At 39.6% G+C, this 14709-nt stretch overlaps 1 protein-coding gene across 11 annotated transcripts in view; it reads right to left on the bottom strand.

Moving 5' to 3' along the window:
- EML6 (EMAP like 6) overlaps window positions 1-14709 on the bottom strand; it is a 324086-nt gene that overhangs the window by 83254 nt on the left and 226123 nt on the right. For all 11 annotated transcript variants that reach the window (XM_060412191.1, XM_060412190.1, XM_012171476.4 and 8 more), the window contains 4 exons: window positions 14375-14493; window positions 12289-12475; window positions 9607-9712; window positions 3409-3502 (listed from right to left, as the gene is read on the bottom strand). In XM_060412191.1, the coding sequence (XP_060268174.1) occupies window positions 3409-3502; window positions 9607-9712; window positions 12289-12475; window positions 14375-14493 (506 nt within the window). The remainder of the gene's footprint in view (window positions 1-3408; window positions 3503-9606; window positions 9713-12288; window positions 12476-14374; window positions 14494-14709) is intronic.

Genomic DNA, 14709 nt, shown 5'->3' on the forward strand with positions numbered 1-14709 from the left:
TGGAAAGAGTTTCATGTCCTACAACTGATGGAATAAGAATGGAGGAGAGTCAGTGCTGCTGCCCTAATTCAGGGCAAGTCCCTATGCCTGTGTCATGGGTAATTTCCCAGGTAAGGCCATGTGCAAAGGTAACCCACAACTGGAAGACTGAATATTTGATGTATGCCTCAGCCCAAGATTGAAAATAGCTTATAATACAGAATAACAAAGGATAAGCCAGGGAACAATGAGAAGAAGAAAGGGAGATGATATATTGGTGAGTGGGGAAAAAAAAGCAAGTTACAGAGCAATATGTATAATATTCTATATATGAATAAAACAGATAAATACTCACAGAATATGTATCAAAGAATACAGGCTAAAAATGTCAGCCATAGCTATGTCTGGGTAGTAGAATTATGAATAATTTTCTTCTTGGAGATTTTCTGTGCCAACTTTTCTGTAACCACGTATTATTTTGAAAACAGAAGACAATTAATAAATGTTATTTTAAAAAGAGATCCATATTTTAAAAAAAGGAAAGGTGTCACTCTCATATTCAGGAGAGGGGATCACATTCACTAAACGTATGTAAGGGTAGGGACTTAAACTAGAGCAAGCAGCAGAGCTAAGACAGAAGTGCACACTCTCAAAGTACACTCACATGCTCCACATGGCCCTATGTTTTGTCCCTAAAAGTAAAAACACAAGTACTTTTCAATGTTGAAGTATTCTTGTTATGCACACCATGATAACTTGTACCTTTTGCCTAAGGTCCCCACTGTTCAAACTTCTGAGATGAAGTTTGTTAATAAAAGTCATTGTCCCTGGTCATGTTACTGCTGCTGCTGCTAAGTTGCTTCAGTCGTGTCCGACTCTGTGCAACCCCATAGACGGCAGCCCACCAGGCTCCCCTGTCCCTGGGATTCTCCAGGCAAGAACACTGGAGTGGGTTGCCATTTCCTTCTCCAATGCATGAAAGTGAAAAGTGAAAGTGAAGTCGCTCAGTCATGCTTACTGGTGTGATAGAAATAAAAAAATGGGACATGGAAGTACCTGATCAATTGTCTTTTTTGTTCTGTCCCGAGTGACACTGGTATCAGGCTATATCATTACTGTCCATAAGAGATTGCTCTTGGTTGTTAAATAGGTTACTTGTATACCAACCTTGAAAAGGAAAAAGAGACTATACGATTCATTTGTAATGGAGGTGACTGAAGTCATTCATGAAAATTAGCAAAGCTCAACAAAAAAGTGTGCAAGGAGATTTGGTTCAAGTCTCATCAAAATCTGTAATAAGATCTTTATGGGCTATATCTGAACCTCTCTGATTTCTGTGAGCGGGTGAAAACATAGGTTCACTTAAACACGCTCACAACTGACGGGTGGCTATTGAGGGTGGGGGGCATACGTAAGCCTCAGGCGCCGCAGCACTGCAGGTGATACCGTCTCGGCCGTGAACTGTGCCCCTCCTCTCACGGGGAGTCTCATATTCTGGGTCATGGGCACTACTGCGGAATATCGCCTGCCAGAACCCACAGCCTGCGGGATGCAGGTCTGCTGTCGGGCCTGGCTCGGTGATGGTGGCGATGACCGGGACACAGAAGAGCAGAGTGAAGGGCATCACTGAGTTAGCCGTCCTCTGAGAGTAAATGAGACCCTTGGAGGAGCTCCGATGACTCCCGGGAGGGCAGTATTCCTCCTTTTTCTTTGTCACTTCTTTCATGGTCCTTTGTTTAAAGTTTATATCTTTAAGCAGTCTAATCCTCAAGCCATAAGGAGAATTTTAATTTTTTTGTTTGGTTACTTATTTACATAAATATCTATGATATTGTAACATTGTATAAATATTATTTATTGCTTAAAAATCTAGTATTCGACCAAAGAACTTTAACAATCTTTGACACACCTTCCTGGAAAGAGCACTGGATGAATGTTACATCTGTGAAATTGTTCTCTGAGGGTAATTCTGCAGGTGTCCCCTTCAGGGAATGTGACATACGGCTTGGGAGCAATTCCAAAAATAAATGGCATTATTAACATAATGATAAGTTGCTTTGTGGCAATTAAATAGTAGTAATACTACCAAACATATCAAACATATACTTCTAAAATATTAATATTTCTTTCTTCCACTTTTATTACTGTTTCTGGCATACAACAAGTAAGCCAATCAGATTTGCAAAGGGTGTTCTAGTAGGGAAATTGAGTTCCTGTGGCTTTTGAAATGTAGGCATGTGCTTTACCTGAAATGAACTGTAATACAAATGGTAGTTAGCAGAAATATTAAAGTAAAATATAGTATATTAATCTAGGAGGAAAGCAGAGTTCTGATTAGAAGCTAAATCTGAGTATCAGCAGGGAGTGATAAAAACCATGAGGAATACTAGAGAGACAAAAAGAAAAACTGCTTGGGTAGGCAGATTTATGAGCTGCCATTTGCTGCCAAGAATTCCATCTCAATAGCAGTCATCAGAAAAGCTCCCTTTTTTATCCTAAGATGGTCAGCTGGAGTCCTCGAGACTCCATCTGCTCCTCCTCTGAATCTCCAGCAATTTATAGATCTTCATTCATTAAGTCAAATTGTGAAAACTCCCACTTTCCCCCTATTTAATATTGTAGAGGGTAACATCAATTTAAAAAGTGAATACTGGAGTTCAAAGCCATCAACTTAAAATGATTTTATGGTGCAAGATAAAAAGGAAATTGGTTTATACAGGGAAGAACCAATAGAGAGATATACTGATAATATGTCTTGGACAACAAATCATCCTTAGTTGCCAACTATTTTGACCTCTGACCATGGCCAGGCAAACAGCTAAGCCCAAAGCAAGCAGGAATGGAAAGCAATGTTCAGACTTAGGGCTGATTCAGCAGGGAGGGAGGCTGGGCTGTGGGAGGACAGGTGGTCTATAAACAGCAGTCGGTCTTGGAAAGTCTATTTATAAGACAGGGAGATTAGTGAAACAATCTGCCTGCTTTGAAAGCGAGTGGCAGATGTACACGATGGGCCTCCTTTCCCGCATGCCACAGCTTCATGACGAATGCTGCCGACTCCAGTGACATTGACGCTCCTTCACCAGATGCTAAGACAGTTGAAAAACAAGGGGCAAGGCACAAGGCTGAGAAAAGTGGCTTTTCTACTGCTGGTAAAAAGCTCTGATATAGACAATGTGTAGACTACTAAAAGCAAAGTGGTGCATAACTCTCTGGAAAGGATTTCAGAATTCTTCAGTTCCCTGAAACAAACATCAATTCCTCTAAGTCAGGTTTGTCACCACGAAATATTACAATATGTCTTCACTTAGGTGTTAAGATGTGAATTTCATCTGAGTTTGAAGATGAAATCTTACCAGAAAAGGCAAACTATTAGCATTTACTGAAGCGTGATCATCGGCAGGATGTTGTAAGACCCGGGGAGCTTCTTACCTGGTGGTAGCTATCTTTTCTCCCTTTTTCCAGTCCCAAAACACAACACTGTGAAAATCGTCTAAACCAACCGACACCAGACATTTTCCATCAGCTGTATGAAAACAACACAAATGTCAAATTTTTCATTTCTTCAGTGAAAAACCAAAACATTTTATATACTAAAGAGGAACAAGAAATTGACCTTAGAAGAAGAATTCACTAAAGGAATCTCACTAAATGAAATGCGTAAGTACTAATAGCAGAGCTTCTCAACATATAAGTAGATGCTGAATTGAATTGCTGATCCAACATTCCAATCTCAGATGTAGGACTAGGGGGAGCTTCTCAAGTAAGTCCCCAAAATCTTGTCTATATTGTGTCAGATAAAGCTCATGACATTTACTGGCATTTAACTCTGTGACTCTTAGTCTATTCTGAGTTCTAAAAAACTGGTTCTATTTAACCCTCCAAGATAAGAGCCTTATAGAAACTAAATTTAACTTGGAAAATTCCTTCAAAAAATGACTTAATAATTTAAAAAGTATTAACTTCTTACTTTCCCTATTTCAAATGTAATATGTTTGCTGTAGGACATTGAGAAAATACAAAGGACATTTAAGACCCAAATTTTTAGGCCTACATTTGATGCATATCTTATCAGCTTCCCTACATAAATGTTCAGGATTATAGTAAACATACTATTTTTTTCCACTTGTTATATGAGGAACATTTTCTCTTGGTATTAAATATTATTTATAATACTACCAATGATTTGGACAGGCTGTTTGTCAAATAAAAATATATATATGTAAGAGACATAATTGAATTGAAATCAAAATAGTTAATTTGCTTTTTCACTTCAAGACTAAAGAAAAGACTAAAGAAAAGGTATAGTCAATAAGTCTTTCCTTTGCTGCAACCTCACAGAGCTAGACTTACAGGAGAAGCGTCTGTAAAGCAGCTCCTCCCCAGCTTGGAGTAGGCTGGAGATGGCGGCCAAGTTTACCAAGCCTCAGTTTAATGGCGTGTCTTCTCTGACAACAGGGAACCATTATTAACAGGGTAAAGAAATGAGTATGTGATAAACTGCTTCTCACACAGCCCACTCAGGATTTCAACTGGTATTTTCAAAGATAGCCCTGGGGTAGATGTCAAATTAGGGTAGCCAGGAAATAGAAAGGAGCCCTAGTCAAATTGGGATTTCATATAAGCAATGGATAATTTCTTCGTACAAGTATGTCCCTTGCAATATTATATTGCATGAGACATACTTATATGAAGAAATTATGCATTGCTTGTCTAAAATTCAAATTTAACTGGGTGTTCTGTATCCATATTTGCTATAGCTAGTAACACTTCCCAAATGCTGGTTAACTCATGTCCAACCCCTGAGTGACCTTACTCGATCCAGAGACCATCCCCCAACCAACTAGGAACAGTAGTCTGCTCCTTTTCTGGAGGAAAAAGGAAAGGAAGAAAAAGGAAGAGCCTGGCTTAACAAACCAAATCCCCCACCAATCCTCTACTGCTTCTAAGTATGAGTATGGAAGTTACATGAACTCTTTCAAGCTCCTAGACTATAGTATTAGGTGAAGACATTAACACTTTGCTAAAGGCCTAAATCATCAAGAAGTGACTACTATAAACACATGTGTCTTCTGAATCATAATGATTATGTCCTCATGCTTAAATGATACCAGGATTTAAATTGTGCCTGGTCTCTTTTCATGCATTTGGAAGAAGGGACTGGTGATGACTTCTTGTTCAGAACTACCAGCATGACTTTTCCTAGTATCTCTTGGTGTGGCCTGGCTATGTTTCTATTTTAGCATGTCTCTGTATTTGGTGATTTTATTTTGATTGGAGAGTTCTCGTTCCCTTTTTAGATTGTAAGCTCTTAAGACGTACTTATAGTACTTGCATCACATTTCCAACATGATCCTCATACTGAGATGTTTTTCAATGAATTTTGATGATACTGGTGACATTAGGAGGATGAGGGAGATAAAAATGGAATGTCTCCACGGATGGTATGGAGGGAATGTTCTGTTACATAAAATTTTAAATCAAAAACACTGCACAGATATTTATTCAGTGTCTCCCCCTTTTTCTGGCATTGGTAAATCCTATATTTTGTTTTCTTTTGTAACCTGGGTAGCTATATTAGATGTCCTTCTTAATGCAAACGTTCACATGTTTTAAGTGATAGTCTTTTATTTATTTATTTGTTTACATCTTTTGAAAAAGGCCTTAGAGTAAGTTGTTTTTTGCTTTTTATTTCTTTTTATTAGAACTTCTATGAGGCCCCATCATCTTGTCTTCACAGTTATACCACCTTTCTGCCCCAATTTGCGACCTAGTAGCAATGAAGCCCCAGAACAAATCCAGAGGTGCCTCAACAAACATACCTTTTCTTTTAGGATGGTGACTTTTTCTTGAATTCTGTAATTGTGGGGGATTTCTACATATCACACAGTTTTGAAATATAACTGTGCTGTGCTTAGTCGCTCAGTCGTGTCCGACTCTTTGTGACCCCATTGACGGTAGCCTGACAGGCTCCTCTGTGCATGGGGATTCTCCAGCCAAGAATACTGGAGTGGGTTGCCATGCCCTCCTCCAGGGATAGAACCCAGGTCTCCCACATTGTAGGTAGATTCTTTACTATCTGAATCACCAGGGAAGCAGATTTCTTCCCAGCTTTTATTTCCCCTCACAGAGGCTTGACTTTAGCTTTGAAAAATCCATTGTTCCTTGACCATTTAGCTGGAGTTTCTGACTTTCAAACATATGGAAATGTCCTTTCAAATCTTTCTAGTCACAGTATATATTAATTATGGATATTTTGTGACATAGTCCAGAAATAATTCTAAGGCACTTAATGTCAACAGTAAAGGGCAAATTAGAAAGAGAAATATTTCATTCAGGCAATTACAAGTTGGTCCTATATTCAGGACTCATAAAAAATGCATAGGTTTTTGGAACTGAAGCACAATGAAATCAAGCAATCTCAGATGTGCCCTTGTGGATATTACTATGATGCGATGAAGGTTTTTAAAAATATGAGGATGATATTTAGGGTAGAACATATGTATGTGGCTAAACTTTTCTCTTTCTAATTGGTTTTCCATTCATGTGGATGCACTTTCCTGATTGCAAGCACAGAAACAAAGACCTCCATTTTCCCCTAGACAGTGATAGTAAGTCCACCAAGGTTAAAGGTTGCTCAATTAAGTGACACAAAACAAATTCATTCCTTCTTGTTGACATAATTTACAAGTATGGGTTATGTTGCTGGAAATGTTTTTGATTAAAAAATGTCTTCTTTTTGTTTGCTTTGGAAGAGGGGCAAGAATAGATTAATCCACATTCCTAGTTATGACTGCTTGTCTGTTGTCTAGTTGTCATACAGTGTGCCTGCTTTGTATTTCCATGAGACTTTCTTTCTATCATCAGCAGGTCTCCACAACATCCCCCGAAACAAGCCAACTTATAAATAAGAGGTGGGTGTGGGGGTACACTGAGGCACACAGATAGGCCCCTGGCTAGATAATATCCAACGTGGGCACCCTGTTTACATGGTTAAACTGGGAAATGTAAACCATCTCTCTCATCATATTGACTTAAACTCCTCAGTTTCCTGTAAGTATCCAAAAGGAAAGGTATAGTTGCTCCTGCTGCAGTTCACAAAAGTGTTTGGTTCAAGGCTATTCTAGCATAGGGGTCTCTCTTCACCAGAGGTGAGGGGTCATCCCATGTGGCAGCCTCTATGCACTACCATGCCCATGACACAGTTACACTGGAGAATGGGGGTGGGGTGGCTGGAGCCCTGACCATTGCTTAGAGGGAGTGAGGAAGCAAGGGATCATGCTGAGTGACTCTCCTGCTAAAAATTCACTCCAGCCCTGGTGGAGGGCAGGGGCAGGAAAGGGCAGGAGGATGAGCAGGGAGAGCGATGGCACAGCTTGTGCCACCCAATGGCCCCAGACCTGGCGACTTTTTTACAGGACTGAGATCCAGGGACCCTGGATCCCTGCTCTGGATCTCAGCCATACCATCAGACTCTCTGGATCTTCATTACCTATAAAGCTGTGCAGGTGTCTGTTTAAGACGAAAGCTGCATCATAACACAAGGTACAACTATGAATATAAATTAAACTGAAGAGGCTCAGCTCACACCTTCAGAAGGGCCATAGAAACCACCAAGATCAACCAACCACAGTTCATCTTCATGGAACCATACATGGTGATGGATCAAACACAATAGATACTTCCCCACTTCCTCAATAGTCCTTATTTGTAGTTCTTTCTCAAACGATCACCTAGCTTTTTTGGTGCCATTTATAAAATTTACATGGTTAAGTTCTGAGACAAAAAATGTGATTTTTCACAATCAAAAATAACACATTTGCTGCATAAATGGGCTCTTCCCTAGTGACTGTTATCTGGTGAATAAAGAGTGTATTGTTCAAATGGAAATATCTTTTTATGCAGAAAATATTTATCTGAGCATTTCTTAATTTGCCTAAAATAGAATTAGAAGCAGGGACAGAATCCGCTTCTCAGCCTCTTCTTAGAGTATCTGGTTTTTTTATCCTAGGCAATGATCTGAGAGGCCTGGGATAAACTACTTGTATAGTAGTTTAGAGCATATGAGAAGGTGCATATGACATCCACACAAGCCTGTACTGTGTGACTGGTCAGAGAATAAAGATAATTTTCACCCAAAGATGGTTTACATGTAAAGTTCTAGTAGCAGTAGTGAAAGGGAAGACAGAGCTCATTAAGCAAAACTTCATTCATTCACAATTTTGGAGTAGCCCCTGTGTACACAGCACTATAACATGCTCAGTGGGGAGCAGAGAGACGGGCTAGATGAGTAGTTTACATTCTGAGAGGGCCATAGGAGATGCTAACACAAATAACTACGGTACCCCATGGACTCTAACAGGTACCCTAAGAGCAATAACAACAAATGGGTTAAGCAATGCAGAGGGACAAGGCATTTCTCCCTGGAAGGCTGGAGTATAAAACTTTCAGCTTGGTCTTAAAGGATGGTTAAACAAGACACATGAGAATGGCATAAGCAAAGGAACACAGCCAAAAAGAAGGGCAGGAGTACATGTAGGCTCTCCAGATAGGTGGACGTAAAGAAGCGTGATTGGGGTGGTGGATGAAAACACTGCAAGAGAAGACCAAGGCCAGATCATAGAAGGCCACCAAAGTTCAATAAGGGCTCAGCCTAGAGTCAGTCAGCCAAGCAGAGTCCATGGAGCAGACATGTTACTGCACTTCCACAGGATTCCAGAAGGGGGCAGGATGGGCTGGAGGAAGTGGGGATGGGATGAGAGACCAGCATAACCACCGTGGCACAGATGAGAGGAAATTCAGCTTGAGGGAGGAAAGTAGCGAGGGAGGCATATAAGAGAGAGACTGGAGTTGTAAAGTGGAATTTAACAACCGATATTATACATATTGCACATATTTGAGTGGAATTTATAAAAAAAGAAATTACAGAATCAGTTTTCTGTAGAAAGTTAGAAATTTTTCCTACAGATCTAATATCTACAATTGGGACTATTAAAAATTTCTAGGTAAAAACATCTTTTGTGTTTTAACCCTCATTTTTCAATTCCAGCATAAAGAAATGGCCTTACTCTGAAGAAGTAAATTATATTCATTGGTTAGTATATTAACATCACTGTCTTCAAATTTTAAATGAAAGAGATGGAAACATCAGTTCTATTTTTTCAATATGAAATTTGACTTTCAAAACACCAGTGTTGTAAAGTGGCCTTTTGCAGAGAATTTGCAGCCCTCCCTATAGTCCTTTATATTTGAAATCATAAGTGCTGTCTTTCCATTTATTTAAAGAGATGAAATTGATGCTCTGAGTCACTGCCAGACATTTGCAACGATGGCTTTCAATGGCAACAGCTGCTCTGGATTTCAAATCTCTCAAGCAAATGCTGAACACAGTGTGAGCTCTGGGTAATGACTTAGGAGAGAGGAAATGAAGAGGAGGAAAGGAGGGGTGGTCTACAGATCACGTTTTTAGTGAAGTATTCACATATCCGATTTCTAGTCTAAGACTGGGCAGCTGACACACAAAGGGCTCACCTCCTTACAAGCAGGACTATACCAAATAAAAGGATTCAAAAAACCCAAAGTAAATGTGGAACCATCTGTCAGTGACTCTGGCAGCAAACGGGTGCTTACCTGAGAAATCGAGGGCACACACTCCTCTCTGATGTTGTCCTTTCAACAGTGACAAACATTTTAGAGTCTGCGTATCCCAGACATGAATAGCTGCATCTCTTCCAACCTTAAATAAAAGGATGAGTGTTATTAACAACTTATAAATTATAATAAAAGTGATTTTGTTCCTTAGAGTCAAGTGTTGCTCAGAAATCAAACCCCACCTATGTGGAGAGCCGGAAGACCCTGGGAAATATTCTGGTCCGACTCCACTGCTTCTCAGAAGAGGAAGCTGAGGAACCAAGAGTCTAAATGTCTTGATGGGTCCCAGCAGAGCCTGACCTGGTGTACGGCTCCCAGTTAAGGGACATTTAAGACTCTAGTTCAAATGTCTTCTGGGCTTTGTTCTGTCAGCTAGTTCTATCCTTCCCTTCCCACCTTCTCAACTCTATACACGATTCCACTCCTTAATCAAAAAACACAGCTGTTCGTTTTCATGACACTGTCTATTCTAAGAGCTCTTTTACTTGCCCCAATTATTTACCCACCTCAAGGAGGCCTGGGCCTACTTTTACCCCTGGAAAGTGAAAGTCTCAAGGCTTAACTCTGTCATTAAGTGGCTTCTCCTCAAGGGGACACAAGTTTCTATCATACCAATTCCCAATAACAGATAAAACTGTACCACTAAATTGGTTTTCCTCACTTATAATGGTGGTGGTGGTTTAGTTGCTAAGTTGTGTCCAATTCTTGCAACCCCATGGACTATAGCCCTCCAGGTTCCTCTGTCCATGGGATTCTCCAGGCAAGAATACTGGAGTGGGTTGCCATTTCCTTCTCCAGGGGATCTTCCCAACCCAGGAATTGAACCTGGGTCTCCTGCACTGCAGGCAGATTCTTTACCAACTGAGCTACAAGGGAAGCCACCACACTTATAATACACAGGGGGAAAAAGTCCTTGTTGGGTATGATGGCTCTAAAAGGAAAAGTGGGACATGAAGTCATGCATGTAACTCAGCAGAGTCCACCCAGCTCTCACACTGGCCTGTGGAGGCCCAATTACCCCAGGAGAGGGTACTGGCATACTGGTCCGCTTCCCACCAGTTACAGTGTAAAGTGTGGTGGATCCTCAGGGGTTTAGGTAAAGAACCAATCTCTGGTGTTTTTTCAAAGGAAGGACGTTAAATACCCATGAATCAAGCATCATCTGTTTCTAAGAAAGACAAAAACGGGGGGAGGGGGCAGGAAAGAGTGAAAAGGCAAAGCAGTGATCAATTACTTATGAAATTTAATGTCAGCTAAGACAGAATAGATGATGTAATTTACAGTTGGAAGAGAAGCAAATCATGTTTAAATTAATGGCTCTTTCCTTCTGGGGGATTGTAATCCTTTTACAAATAACATAAGAGCTATGAACTCTTTCCCCACCAAATGCACATTTCTGGGGGCTGACTCTCTACATACCTCAGTTTCATCCATGGCTATGAACACCAGGCTATAAACCCTGTTCAAAGACTTCTACCTCCTGTCAAGTCTCAGAAATAGTTTGTTGTCTCATGTTAATCTCTGACCCTTATGAAAGTGAAAGGGAAAGTGAAAGTCACTCAGTTGCCTCTGACTCTTTGCGACCCCATGGACTATATAGTCCATGGAATTCTCCAGGTCAGAATACTGGAGTGGGTAGCTGTCCTTCTCCAGGAGATCTTCCCAACCCAGTAATCAAACCCAGGTCTCTTCACACCAGTAGTTTTTCTTGGAATTTGCCACTCTGATGTTGAGGATCAGGTGAAGTATTTCCTACAGCTAAAAGCTCATGATAAAACCAAATAAAAATGCAATTTAAACACTGGTAGAAAAGAGCACAATACTGAAAATACTGTTGACAATACTATTGCTTTACCAGCAAGATCTGAGTTTAACAGATTCTTTGTTTACTGAATTGAACACAGAGCTCTGTTTTGAGCAGCTTTTCACTTATAGACTCAATCCAAAGTTTAGGCATTCCAAGATGGTTCAGATAAAATTTAGTTTTTTGAAGGCTAAAATATAAAATAATGAATGAGCCCAAATTAATACAACTTTAAGTTCTATAACAATAACTATACACTAGATGCTACATTGGTATTAAAATATGGTTTGTTCAGTAAACAGTTTTCAGTACCTAGGATATACTGAGTTCTGAGTAAGGAGGTAAATATAGTAAGACTTTATGAACTTACATTATTTTGGTTTCACCTAATCCTGTTCACAGATTTCATCATGTCAGAATAAGAATCTCTCAAAGGCTTCCCAAAAGTTCTGGTATGTATTGGTCGATTTTCCCACCATCGTGAAATGATCCTGTATTCACTGCACCCGCAGCTTCCTGTGCTGTGCTGAGTCGCTTCAGTCATGTCTGACTCTTTGCAACCCTATGGACAATAGCCTGCCAGGCTCCTCTGTCCATGGGATTCTCTAGGCAAGAGGACTGGCGTGGGTTGCCATGTCCTTCTCCAGGGTACCTTCCCAACCCAGGGATCGAACCCCAGCATGTATTGGTTGATTTTCCCCACCATTATGAAACGATCCAGCATTCACTGCACCTTCAACTTCCTACCTCAGGTTTATTTCTACCAAGTGTTTCTTGAGTTTCTTCTATGTAAATTGAGTTCAAAATTAAATCCTCTCTCTCCAGCTAAATCCGCGTCTTACAGGGGAGATACATACCTGCCCAGTGGCCACATAGTCCTTCACTGGATGAATGGTCAGGCTGAGAATGTCATCGTCGTGCCCCAGGTACAGCCTCTGCGAGTGCTGCTGCCTGTTGTACACGACAGCAACAGCAGCAATGTGATAGACCACTTCTCCAGCTTGTGTGTAGAACAGATTGTTCCTACAGTCGTAGCCTCTGTAACTGAAGCACAGGTCCAAGAAACGCACAGTAGTGCAATAAGCAGTGAGTGTACAGAGCAGAAGCTGTGAGAAGATAAAGTTAACCTGCTAACAAGGACACGCACAAGTAGAACCCAGGTGTCTCCACAGTCGCCTGCGACAGCGATCTTCAATGAGGGAATGAGATCTCTGAAGGCAAGTGATGACTTTCAAAGGGGCAAATGGACACTGGGAATTTTAACAGAATTTACTTCCAGATCCTCAGCTACTATATGTGCTTTCTCTTAAAACTGACCAGTCTGAGAACACACGTGTGATGAGGGGCAGGTTTTCCTTTCCCACTTCCCATTTCCTAACTGCCTTCCTCCCAACTTAGGAAGTCAGTCCTCTCACTCATCTGGAATCTTACTATGGTGTGCTACCTTCGAATGTCGAAACTTCCAGGGACACCAAAACAATTTTTTGCTTTTAACAAAATTGAAGAGTCATTTAACTGAACTGTCAGCTGTTGGATCATTAAATTACAATTTTGTGTGATATATCAAAATCGCAATCTATAGTTTTGGCCTGTAACTCAAGAGGAATTTAAAGAATTGATTACCATTGCTGTGATAAAACTGCCTCTATTCTTATCTACTTAAATAAGTAGATATGAGTAAGTTTTCTTAGTGCTTACATTAAAAGTACAAAATTGGAATAGATAAAATGCTAAACTGTATTACCATTTAGCAATAAGAAATATATATGCACATATATCTGAACTCATTGAAAAAATTCTATCTTAAGAAATATTTTTTCCAATAAAATGTTTTATGTTCAATAACTGTTTATCAGAATTTATACTATCTTTATGTTGATTTGGCCAGCTTTTTATTATTAATAGTTATAATGATAATTAAATCCGGAAAAAAATGTATTAATGCTAAGAGCAGCACTGTCCAATAGAAATATTATGTAAATCACATAGGTAATTTTAAAAGGTATAATTGTCACATTAGAAAGTGAAAAGGAACAGATGAAATTTAATATTTAACCCAATATGTCTAAAATTTTATCATGTCCACCTATAATCAATATAAAACATTTTAATGATGTGTATACTTTTTTACATTAAGTCTTCAAAATCTGGTGTCCATTTTCTATATATAGGACATCTTAATTCAGAGCAGTCACATTTCAAGTGTTCATTGGCTACAAGTAGATACTGTATTGGAGAGCACAGAGTTAGAGAGTTATGGTCACAGGGGAATTAAATTTAATTTGAACTGACAGATATGTTTTTTCCTTGTTGAAGTTAAGACAGGGTGATCAATAAAAGACTTAAGAGCATAAAAATAATACATTAGGGTAAAATTCTGTGGGAGAAGTAGAACAGAAATATAGGTTCATGTATTTTTTAAATTGATAATGTCTATTACATTTAGGTTCCATTAGAGCCATTTATAATGTGAGCCATAAATAATTTGAGTATTTATAAAACACTAGATATCATACTCTTTTTACAAGCATTTAAGCTTAGGTTGAAAAATCTTCAATGTCAACTTAAAGTCTGGAAAGTTGCACGTAATTTGCAAAATTCAAAATTATTTAGGACATATATGAACAAAAGTGTTTCAAAGAAAGGTTGTCCTGGGAAAGCCAGCTGAATAGAGCAGGAGTTATGGGATGAAGGAAGCAGAGATGGAGAGAATGAAGTGAAATAACAAGGAATGACAGTAACACATGTATCACAAACAGACATGAAGCATGAAAACTCTAGACACGCACACTGAGATGGACACAGAACACCGAGAAAACTGGACAGAGAGTCATGGTTAAAACACTAAGCACAAGTAAGTGCAAGGTGGAGAGGAGAGCAGCCTGAAGTGGGGCAGCCCTGCAAAGGATGACAAGCTGATAAGGACGGTGCTACGTCACCTACCCGTGTATGAACTGGAGTTTCAGGCTGTCCTCAGGAGCCTTTTCTCGTTTGAGGAAGGGCACTGCATGGTTTTTCTCTTTACTTTGTTGCTTTAGCTGAGGTAGATCTTCTTTGTAAACCTTCATGGGTAACAGAAGCACTTAGTGAGACACTCTTCAGGTTTCAAATACATAAATATCTTGGCATTCTCAGGAAATCTTTAATTGCAGGAAATCAAATTTTTGAAGACATTAGAAATTAAAAGTGGTCACAAGAGCAAAAGAAGGGCATTATATAATGGTAAAGGGGCCAACTTACCGAGAAGATTTAACAATGGTAAATATTTATGCAACTGA

The sequence above is a fragment of the Ovis aries genome, chromosome 3 (genome assembly GCF_016772045.2).
Source record: "Ovis aries strain OAR_USU_Benz2616 breed Rambouillet chromosome 3, ARS-UI_Ramb_v3.0, whole genome shotgun sequence".
NCBI classification, from domain to species: Eukaryota; Metazoa; Chordata; class Mammalia; order Artiodactyla; family Bovidae; genus Ovis; species Ovis aries.